Source organism: Coenobita brevimanus, chromosome 70 (assembly GCF_032717465.1).
Source record: "Coenobita brevimanus isolate Jiangsu-jjx chromosome 70, ASM3271746v2, whole genome shotgun sequence".
Classification (NCBI taxonomy): Eukaryota; Metazoa; Arthropoda; class Malacostraca; order Decapoda; family Coenobitidae; genus Coenobita; species Coenobita brevimanus.
The window spans coordinates 37,078,495-37,090,557 of NC_137023.1; the positions used below are offsets into that span (position 1 = coordinate 37,078,495).

The window sequence follows — 12,063 nt, forward strand, 5'->3', positions numbered from 1 at the left end:
TATCACTTGCTATTTATATCGCGCCCACTCTTACTCCCAGTCTCTTTCAGTCTTTTTCCTCCTTCCTCACTCTGCCTTTCTCATCACCTCGCCCTCTCAGCTTCTTTTTCTCCCTGCCTCCCTTAATGCTTGCCTTGCCTTGCCTCCCTCCCTACCCCTGCCTTACCCTGCCGTCCTCACTACCGATGCCTTCCCCTGCCTTCCCCACTTCCTCTGCCTTACCCTGCCTCCCTCATTATCCTTGCCTCACCCTGCCCCCTCACTTCCGTCTGCCTTACCCAACCCCCCTTTGCCTCGCCCTGCCCCTTCACCTCCCTCTGCCTCACCCTGCCCCATCACCCTCCCTCACATCCCCTGCACCACCCAGCCTCCCTCACTCCCCTGCCTCACCCTGCCGGTCATCTCCCCAGCCTCACTCTGCCTCCTCACATCCCCTATCTCACCCTGCCCTCTCACTTTCCCTTCCCCACCCTACCTTCATCATCTCCCTTGTCTCACCCTACCTTTCTCACCTCCCCTACCTCACGCTGCTTCCCTTACCTCCCCCGTCTCACCCTGCCCCCTTACCTCGTCTGCCTCACCCAGCCCCCTTACCTCCCTTACCTCAACCTTCCCCCCTTCACTTGCCTGCCTCACCATTCCTTTCTCACTCCCCTGCATCACCCTACCTCTCTCACTCCCCTGCATCACCCTGCCTCCCTCACTCCCCTGCATCACCCTGCCTCCCTTGGTCACCGTCCCTGCCTCATCATCCCGTCTCAATTCTCCATCTTCACCCTGCATCTCTAATCTCCTCTTCGAAATTTGATGGAAGGCTGAGGAGAGGATGAGCGAGAACGAGGTAGATGGGATGAGATGGAGACTACACTTGGGAGGGCGGCTTAGTGGTCTAGTGGGTTACGGCGCCCCAACGTGATGTGGGTCATTAGGGTTTAATCTAAGGGGTAGATGGGGTTAAGTGCTCATATAATGCCGCTCAGAGGATAAACAACTGGTCACTCTGGTTAAATGCCCGGATTGAGTAGCCTAGCCGCAGCCCCCTACGCTTCTTAAGGAATAGTAGAAGAATAGATGATGGAAAGATGATGTGTTGGATGGCCTTAGGATACGGAACTCCAAGTATTTTTGCCCCTACTCAGCAACGACCGATCCTCCAACGACCAGCCTTCCCTTGATGATCCCGTATCTTGATCCTGCACCTCCTCTTGGTCTGCTTCCTACTTCACTCGCCTTGTTATTTTGTACAGTCGCCATCTAAGTTTCTGCCGCTTCTCTGTATTTCTCTCCATGGACTTTGAAAATCAGGGTGGTGAATCGCAGCAACTGACACTGAGGACTTTATCCTCAGTGTCATCTGTGTCAATTGTCGCGGATTCAGTACACTGATAAACAGTAGAGGTGACACAAATTCTGATGCTGACTGTGCCCTCCCTCACATACTTATCCTTCCACCTCGTCCTCGGTCTTCCTCCTGATCTGCCTCTAAACACTGCATTCACACTCCTAAGCTACATCCCCACCTTGTTCCTACACCTTCTCCTTATCTGATTTTACTTCCAGCCTTCACAGTCTCATGCATACTTTATCTTATACTCCTCTGTTTTGTCCTTCCACCTTTGTGTGTGTGTGTGTGTGTGTGTGTGTGTGTGTGTGTGTGTGTGTGTGTGTGTGAGAGAGAGAGAGAGAGAGAGAGAGAGAGGAGAGAGACCACAGGGGGCACTTTTCTCGTGTTATTTGATAAACATCATGTATACGACATCAGAGAAACAGAGTCCGTCGTAATATGCATCATTATTTTGATTATTGTCTGCGTGTGTTATACATCAAGAAAGCCTTTCTTGTTATTTGCTTTCCCATAAGGCCACTAATGTAAAGCAGGGAAATAACCAATAGTAGTAATAGCAGTAATTTGCTTGTAGCCACCCCTTACGGGATTAAGGCGTCTGATAATAGATAGATAGATAGTAATAGCAGCAGCCCTGGGTACATTAACGTGAACCCAGTGGACCGCAGGTTGACGATGCCTTTCCCCGACAACATTCCACCATCCTATTTTGGGAGCATAGGGAGGGAGATGAGAGACGGTGTTTAACTGGGTAGTGAATCCCCCCTCCCCACGGTTACATAGGTGCCACCACGGGAAGGCGTTCCTCTTCTCCACGAATACCAAAACTAAAACAGCTTTATAGGCAGCAGCGGAATTTTAATAAGCAGTGTTTCTAAACTGGTGGGTGTAGTTGTAGAAGATGGCATAACATTGGGAACATAGTGAAAATGTTCTGTAGTTAGCTTCTAAAAAATTTACTCTCCATCCTGGTACAGCAAAAGTCACTCCATTCCTTCTCTCTCTCTCTCTCTCTCTCTCTCTCTCTCTCAGTCAGTCTGTCTGTCTGTCTGTCTCTCTCTCTCTCTCTCTCTCTCTCTCTCTCTCTCTCTTTCCTTCTCCTCCCCTCCTCTTCCCTCCCCTCCCCCTCCTCAACAACGTAGATATATGTAAATTCCTTCCTCGCCTCCCCACGCCGTCATTCCTGGGTTCGTTATTGGGATGTACAGTACTGTATATCGTTCCTGTAACTATTTTGTGCGCTCCTCTTAAAAAACCACCAAATGCTTTTCTGTGCACATTTTGTAATCCCGTTTCTTATAGACGGTATATAGAAGAAACCCATTATTGCTTGAGCCGTGCATGCATCAAATATCCTCGCTTTGGAATGGAACAAGAATGGAAAAATAAACGCTCACTGATCGCATTTATTTGGCGGTTTGTGATGTAGCTGAAAAAGTAATTAGTACGATTTCTTAAAGTAAAATTTCAGTTTGCATTTGCTTGGGTTCAAAGTGTGTCGTCTCCTTTAGCGAGGTCTTAGTTCCCCAGATTTCCACATTTCATTCGTGGTGTACCTTTTCATCCAACATCCTTATTTCTTGTATCATTTGCCCTCGCCTCGATCATGGTTTACCTTTTCTTCTTTTAAGTACCCTCCCTCAGGTAAGACTGAATGCACAGTTTGTGATAGAGAGGATGGCACTCTGAGAAGGATTTAGCATCATCTAAAAGTTTGTATCATTGGACATGTAGCTTAATGGCCTGAAACAGCCTCCCAGCAGCGGTCAAACTGTGGTAATTACTTAAACCTTTTCCTCCCTGTCTGCATAGGCTGATAGTTCAAGCCTCTGTACCAGGATCTTCTGTACCCAACCTTACTCCCACTTGTCCCTTTACCTCACTCTTACTCGTCATTGTCTTTACCCTCTCATCTACCCTCCCTTACACACTATCCAACCTTGATCTTGAATTATCACATAGCTTTGTCGCCTCTTAACCATCCTTCCACGTTCACTACCCCTCCTTGCTCTTGAAATATCTTTTTTTTTTTTTTTTTTCTTTTTTTTTCTTTTTTTTTTTCCCCTCTCATCCACCCTCCCTCGTACTCTCCCTCAAAATGCTCTTGAACTATTTCTTCCATGTCCCATCTCATCCACTGTTCCTCATACTGTCCACTACCATGCTCTCGAACTATTCCTTATGTCCTGTCATCCACCTTTCCTCATACCCTCCTCCATGTTGCTCTTGAACTGTTTCTTCCTTGTCTCCTCTCATCCACCATCTCCAAAACACACTTGAACTATCTCTTCTCTGTCTCCAAACCTTCCGGCTCTCTTGACCTTTAAATATTTCCAGGCCTGACGTAAACCTACCTGGGTTGTCAGTGCATCCCCCTTCCTCAGCCCACCGTTTGACCTCTGACCTAACACCCTGTAGGTCTGCCTTTCTCAATAATGAAGCTGTTTGGCCGGAAAAGGTGACGTAAATCTTCACCCACTGACTCCAAGATATGTTTGAAAATTTTAATCTTTTGGGGTACGATAATATTTTTACAGAATTCCATCCCAATCAGATGGTTTCCTTTTGTAATTTCTCAGACTTACCCTGATTCCACGGCGGTCTTTTGTTCCTTTCCAGTCTAATACCTTTTTCATCAGGTGAATTGTATTTCATTCTCGCTACCTCCGGACGATTTTATTCAACTCTGAAAGGCCTCTTGCTGTTCGAAAGGTCTCTCCTGAACTCAGTAAAATCGTCTGGTGGTCGTGATAATACATCACAAAATACGTCATCCAGCGAGGGAGTTAATATGTCCTTTAATTTCCCATACTTTTCCTTGTTCAGCTGTAGATCTTTGTTGCACTTTCTTATACTTTTCTTGGTTCAGCCACAGAGCTTTATTGCGCTTCCTTTAATTTCTCATACTTTTCCTGGTTCAGCTACAGATCTTTATTGAACACACTTTCATTTCTCATACTTTAACTTGCCCTTCTACCGATCTTTATTGCACTTTCTTTAATATCTCATACTCTTCCTGGTTCAGCTACAGATCTTTATTTCACCGCAGTTGATTTTTTTTATCCCATTCAGTTCTTTATATGTCTTGGTACAATTGTGATCCATTGTTCCATCACCCTTCATTACTCCCCCCTTTTTTTTTCCTTCCTACTTCTGCTTCAGTTCAGGTCCTCTTGTTCATTCCAGTCTTGCTTTTCCCGCAAAAATAAATAAATAAAGATAAAACTCTTAGCTATTAGAGTAACAAATACTGGTAAAGTATTTGTTCAGTCTCAGCTCTTGCCCAGCCCCTACCGTAACTACGCTAATTTTTATTCTAACTTGGCCTAAAATTGTCGTTTCTCCTTTTTCAGCGTTGAGTTGCAACAACAGATTAACGCTAGATTATGATTTTAATCACGAAAAAGTGATATGGAAAGGTTGCGGAGCCGTAGCATTGTCTGTTTTTGCCACTGAGTTACGTGAAATACTCGTAAGCGTCAAAAGGTCAAAAATCCGTACCAAGTTTTGATGAGAGAACGGTAGAATTTGTTTCAGCAGTATAGTCAAAGGAAGGCATGTTCAGAATCCCCCCATAGCTCTTATTCTTCCTGCAGGAAAAAATTTAGTTGCGAAGGTCATGGAATGTTATCTGGTGAAGTTAGCTTTTCGTTAGACAGGCTAAGCTTATCACAGTATAGCAGAGTGGGTTCGGTTAATGGTTTATTCGAGGAAGGAATATTTTTTAATGACTTGTTGAAACTCTGAGCAATTAAGCAGGTTTTTTACGTATATCTTTCGGGTTTCAGATGAATATTGTCTTACCTTGGCTGTCTCACTTCCCCTGCCGGTATCTCTCCCTCTCTCTCTCTTTTTTTTTTTTTACTCTCTCTCTCTCTCTCTCTCTCTCTCTCTCTCTCTCTCTCTCTCTCCCTCTCCCTCCTAGTAGATCCACACCCCTGCCTAACGATCGCTTCGTGCTCTTAATTGAAAAAATAAGTCTGTGGCATATTTATACTCAGTCGTAAAATACACTAACTTTCTGGAGTGACTGAGGGAGCATGACTCTACCGCCGAACTGTCTGGCACATTTTTATATATTGTTTATCATGAATTTTATTGTTTGCTAGTTAGGGGCTGATGCCGTGGTGACAGATGAAGGCGAAGGCGGGGACACTGAGGTTATGATGATGATGATGGTGATGATGATGATGATATCCCCTGTGCAGTTACAACCAGTGTTTGGTGGTGACATGTTTGGTGATGATGATTTCGATAGTGATGATGACAACGATAATATACTGTACCTCTCCTGTGCAGATATGTCAGCGAGCAGTGCGTGGTGGCGACAGGTGAGGGGGAGGGCGAGGACACGGAAGACGAAGACGACAAAGTGCTGGTGGCTTTCGTGTCGCTTCGCCCGGAGTTCCATGACCGCGACACCTCCGTCAGCGAGGACCTCACACGCTGCCTGCGAGCCTACCTGCCGCACGCCGTAGTCCCCCGCGTCGTGGTCCTGGGTTCGATTCCTCACCTGGCCAGCGGGAAGGTGGATCGGATGGCGCTGCTTCGGCTTCACCAGAGGAGGGTCGCACACCAGAGGGACTCCAGGGATGGGGTCCTTATTCTCAGGGTAAGAAATATATTTCTTCCACCTTAACTTGGCACAGAATTTCGTTCATTTGCAGCTTATTTCCCGTAGATATACCTCCCTCCCATGGCCACTTCATGTGACCTGCGCTGTGTTCTGAATAATACTCTTTCCACCTGAACTTGGCCCAGATTTTCGTCCTCTTGCAGCTTATTCCCGGAAGATAGATCGTAAAAAAGACAATACTCTGGGTCTATATCCCCTTCCACGGCACTTCTTCGTGACCAGCATCCTTATTCTCAGAGTATGATCTGCAGGGGGTAGTGTTCATATTCTCGATCCCTGAGCTGTGTGTAAGACTGCTTGTTTGTACTTTCATCGAGTTTGAAAGGGTTGATAAAGGTTGTATCTAACCCCTGCAGTTCGCTAGAAGTTTCCTGAGTTGAAGAAAATCGTCTGAAGATGGAAAGAAGTACGTCCAGTAAACTTGGGTGTCTATTCTCTTTATGTTTCACCCATCAGCTGCAGGTCTCTCTCTCTCTCTCTCTCTCTCTCTCTCTCTCTCTCTCTCTCTGTATATATATATATATATATTTATTTCAGTCTGTCTATCTATCTATCTCTATCCCTCACAGTTACAAGGCTTGGTAGTTACAATCGGATCAGCCAGTGCCTCTCCATCCAGCATCTAGCATCTGCCCCAGTTTGTATCCGCACCAGTATAATTGGGACCTTCCGGCAACATCCATAAACTTTTATCAGCCTAAGTTGCCTATAAGATTGTTTTTGTATACGTTTATCTTAACCCATACAGCTTCCAAAGGCGTCACATCCTGACAGTGAATAATGAAGTGAAAAATACGCAAAAGGTAAATTAGTCTTGATAATAAATGACTGTGTGACTTACGGAACTTATCGCTAAACTTAAGAGCCTTTATGAATACCGCCGTGGATGTGAACCGAGTACTACGAGTCATATTCAAGGGGAAGAGTTTGACTTGCAAATGAATCAGTAACCTTCGAGCAGTCGATATGCATAGATATCAGGGTAATTTTCTTGACCCACTGAGCCAGGGATATGCTCTATATTTTATTTTTTATTTTGCCTGACGATTTTATTTTTGTTCAGGCTAGACTTTTCGAACTAGAGGGTTTTTATATGGCCTTTGTAAATCCCTTTATTTTATTCCTGTTTTCTGGCGATTTTGTTCAACTTGTGATAGATTTTTTCGAACTGGAGGGGTTAGATATAGCCTTAGTAAATCCCCTCAGTATGAGCGGCCTTTCCCAAGCTAAGGAAAATCGTCTGGTAGCAGCAAAAGTGAACTATATAATACGTCACCCGGACTGAAGAGGTTAAGGCTTCAGTATCGTAGCGTAATCAGACTGAAATAAGACGTGATAAGATTAGGTAAGTGAGGAGTATTTGGTTCGTAAGATTATATGTAAACTCGGGAAAATAATCTGGAGATACTGAGATCAAAATTAAACCAGACGCCGTGGTAGTAGGGGTGATAATAATGTCAGGCTTCCGTGAGTTATTTTGATGCATAAAATTGTCTGTCGGTGAAATAAAATGAAAGAAAAGGCGCGACTTTGAGGGATTTAATAGTGCCAGTATAAACAATGTCGGGCTTCCGTGACTCTCTCTCTCTCTCTCTCTCTCTCTCTCTCTCTCTCTCAGCTGAATAAAATCGTCTGGCATTAGCTGGAATAGTAGAGAAGCCGCGAGCACGAGAATGTCAGGAGGTTTGCTGTTCTCAGCGGAATAAAATCGTGTGAAGAGGGGATAAGACGCGAGTGTGAGAGGGTAAAGGGGCTGGGTGTAATGAGTTAATGGGCTGGGCGGAAGAGGTGTAGGACGAGGGGTAATGGTGCTGTCAGGGTGGTTACGGCGAGATGTGTTACTGGAAGGTGGAGAAGGAGGAGGAGGAGGGGGAAGAAAGGAGGGGAGAAGGAAAAGCAGGAGGAGGAGGAGGAGAAGGAGGTTTACATTATTACATATCGAGTACTAGAGTAATTTATTTCTATTTCGATTATTTACCATTTAATACAAGTCCCGTCACTCTGGGGAACGATGTCAGTGAAGGCCAAGTATCAGTGAACAGAATACAGTAAGTAAATACAAACAGGCACTTACAGGATGAAATATCCATGATCATTGACATCGTCGTACCCTAAATGGCTTTGGAGATTCTAAGCACCTGTTCCTAAGCGATTTATTCTGCTCATTACATCTCATTATCCTCATGTTTATTGTTGATCCAAACTGTGTCGATATTAAAATGATATAAATAGGCGAGAAAATTGTGGCGTCTATCTATCTATATACCTAGGCTGCTTCCCCCAAGGAAAGGGAGGCGAACTGTGTAAAATAATTCGCTAAGGAAGAGGAGTCACGAAATCTGCCATGCCACCTAATATTCGGCCACTGGAGTCGTCCCACCTGTAAATTACCACGAGATGGAGAGCGGAGTGGCCTAAGTGACACCTCCAGCCGGGAAAGATTCTGGGACGCATTTTCAGACCCGAGGGCAGTGGGGATGAGTTATTGGAGGAGTGTATGTGGGGTTACCTGAGGAGTGCGTGTGGGGTTACCTGAGGAGTGCGTGTGGGGTTACCTGAGGAGTGCGTGTGGGGTTACCTGAGGAGTGCATGTGGGTTTACCTGAGGAGTGTATGTGGGGTTACCTGAGGAGTGCATTCGGGTTTACCTGAGGAGTGCATTTGGGTTTTCCTGAGGAGTGCATGTGGGGTTACCTGAGGAGTGCATGTGGGTTTACCTGAGGAGTGTGTGTGGGGTTATCTGAGGAGTGCATGTGGTTACCTGAGGAGTGCATGTGGGGTTACCTGAGGAGTGTATGGGGTTACCTGAGAAGTGCAAGTGGAGTTACGTGAGGAGTGCATGTGGGTTTACCTGAGGAGTGCATGTGGGTTTACCTGAGGAGTGCATGTGGGCTTACTTTGGAGTGCATACGGGATTACCTGAGTACGTGGAGTTAGCTGAAGAGACAGGGTTAGATATGAAATAGTGTGAGCACAGAGAGGAATGAAGTGGAGTTGGTTATAAGTGTAGTTAAGAGGAGTGTGGTAAGGTGATCTGGGAATGTGTGGAGAATATTAATCAACGTTAAGAGTGTACAGAAGTGAATTTGATCGGATGATGAAAAAGAAAGACCATGAACGAGGTGGAAGGATGAAATTAAGGAATACCCAAGGGAAGACGGCCAGGAGTGACTGAATGCTTTGCGATATTGGATCTGGAAGGTGTTTTGTCATGGCTATCCTGCATTATTTCTCTCAGTGTAGTTCTGTCAATACATAGATAGAATATTTGTTAGCCTGACCGAGAATTAAACTTGGAGGGTTTGGCCTTTCAGCGTTTATCTGTGTAAATACTGAATTGTTAGTACTTTTGTCTAGCCTTAACCTCTCTCTCTCTCTCTCTCTCTCTCTCTCTCACACACACACACACACACACACACACACACACACACACACACACACACACACACACACACACACACACACACACACACACACACATCCATATCACCTTACATCATTCATTTAACTTATCTTCTTTATTTCATTTCTTCAGAAAGAGGAACCCATAGAAACCCGCGTCCTTCGTATCATCTGCGGCGCCCTTGGAGTGGCCCGCTCTCACGACGTCTTGCAGCGGAACTTCTTTCAGCTGGGGGGCACAAGCATCACCTCCGTCAGCGTGGTGGTGCGTCTCAGGGAGCTGGGCTTGGACCTGACCCTGGAGAGCTTCCTGAAGGCCACCACCATTGGCGACGTGGTGAATGATATACTGAAGGTGGGTGGGAGTGGGGGAAGAGGAGTGTGAGATAGATATATACATAGATACGTTGACAGATAGGCAGATGTATACAGTTAACTGATAATGAGATAGATATATAGATGTATGAATGGATAGATGATAAACAGATGGATGGATGGACGGATAGGTGGAGAGATAGATGGATTGATAAATGGATGGATGGGTAAACTGATAGCCAGTTAGATGAAGACATACAGACGGACTGGCAGAGAAGAGGGGTTGGTGAGAGTATACTGAGGGTAAAGGTGAGAATGAGAGTGAGTGAGGTGAGAGAGGATGGGGAACGAGGCTGAGAAAGATGAAGGTAAGGATAAAACTGATGAGAGTTATAGAGAATGAGTGTGTAAGTGAGAGGTCAAGCTGAATGGGGAGTGCAAAACAAAAGGAATGTAAGCTTTCTCTAGGTATGTCTTGCTTAATTATCATTTGCCACATTTTCCCATATTACGAATTTTTGTCCCCTCATTTTTGCTTTGTTTCGCTCATCGACTCAGTACATCCTAGACAAGTAGTTCTTAACCCCTTGGTCGCGACACAAAATTGGATGGTCAAGTCATTTGGAGCGGGTCGACAAAGGCCAAGTTATTTTTTCTCTGTCGCTTGTTCACACACCAGTTCAAGATCTTATTCCTTACCACATATTTACTGACCTCTTGCAGAATAAAGTTCTTATTGGATCTAAATCTATGGTTGAAATCTGTTATTTTTAACATGATCAAATTTGCACACTCTATGACTGAATGCTCTATACTGCACCTATTGCATAACAGGTTTGGTGAGGAAGTGTGGACGCCGTTTTGTATCTTGACGTGCTCGGTTTCTTGACTTGATATTGGAACTGTGTTAAATGTAGGTGCAGTTATAATATGCCCTACTTTTTGCCTCATTATAAGTACCAGTTCATATAACAGGGTTTCCGCCTGCAAGCGTTCGTCTGGCTACCTTCGTTGCTGAGGCTTATGCAAGAAAAACTTTATGCAAGTACAGACTTTCCTGGTGACTGGCCACGGACAGAATGTGTGGGTTAACAAACCTCAGTGTAAGTTGTTGGGTCGCGGCCAAACGAGGTTGAGACCAATTTACTAGGCAAACCTAATCCAGGTTTCGCACTCCTCCCTACTCTACCCTAACTTGCCCAAAAGTACATTAACCAGTTGTACCCAAATCTGGTCTACCCTACCTTAACCAGATTTTACCAGACCTACTCCACCCTAACCAAACATCACATAGTTTGCTTTCTCACCCGTTTCTTTTGCTGTGTACAGGCCAAGACGATGGCAGAAGTGATGACCTTGTTCTGCTCTCCTGCCCCTACTCCCTCCCCCTCCTCCCTCTCCCCTTCCTCGGCTGGGAGGAGCGGCGGGAGGAGGAGCAGCTTCGTGGAGGAGAGCCCCGTTTGCGTCCGAGGGGGAGGTTACGTGGAGGATCTGGAGGAGGAGGGGGAACTGGAGGAGGACATAGCCGTGCCTGACCTTGGGATTCCCGCCCTGCATCCTGACCTCCCCGTGTGCCCAGGGGTGGCAGGTGGGGGGCAGAAGGGGGGAAGGGGTGGCAAGGGCATCCGACTGGCACAACTCCACACCCTGCCCATATCGCAGGTCAGTCTAGCACATCTTCTTGTAGCTTTTGCTCTTTTGTTTCTTTTTAATTTTATCGATATAAAGCAAAAATAAATAACATGCAAGAGGTCATAAATTGTAATATGACGGCTAAATCGATAAGAAGAAATTGCCACGACGAGTCCATTGCCAGTGAGGATACGACGCCCACAGAATCCCTACTATGAGAGATTTATTTTTTCAGGAAAAGCAGAGAATGGAGAAAGGAGAATCATCCAGTGTCTCTTGGTCTCCCCGCAAAGATGAATATTTATCAGGAGAGGAATATTATCTTTTGTTAGTCTCTGTATTTAAACCCACATTGAGAATTCTTAATGACCAGTAACAGTAATAACTCATTCCATACTGGGGATCTTAACTGTATACACACGTAGCATTGCTTGGTGATACTTTTATGGAAAAATCTCACAATTCTCGGGTCGTCTCGCTAAAATATGGTGCAGAGATGTGGAAGAGGGTGAGACATGTAAGAGGCAGTGAGGAAGAGAGATGACATAGGGTAAGGGTGAGAGGTAGAAGAGAGATATGACAGATGAGTGAAATGTAAATAAAAGTTATGGGAAATGTAAGATGTAAGAGATGTAAGAGAGAAAGAGAGGTGTAAAAGAGATGCGAGAGAGGATGAGGTATGTAAGAAAGAGTGAAAGGCCGAGAGATGTAAGAGAGAGAGAGGTAGGATGAGA

The 12,063-nt window shown here is 45.3% G+C and overlaps 1 protein-coding gene across 1 annotated transcript in view; it reads left to right on the plus strand.

Annotated features, from left to right (window-relative positions):
- The window catches only part of LOC145406421 (uncharacterized), a 41,356-nt gene that overhangs the window by 16,429 nt on the left and 12,864 nt on the right, over positions 1–12,063 (plus strand). The window contains exons 5-7 of the mRNA XM_080277578.1: positions 5,645–5,957; positions 9,516–9,737; positions 11,027–11,359. Of these exons, the coding sequence (XP_080133704.1) occupies positions 5,645–5,957; positions 9,516–9,737; positions 11,027–11,359 (868 nt within the window). The remainder of the gene's footprint in view (positions 1–5,644; positions 5,958–9,515; positions 9,738–11,026; positions 11,360–12,063) is intronic.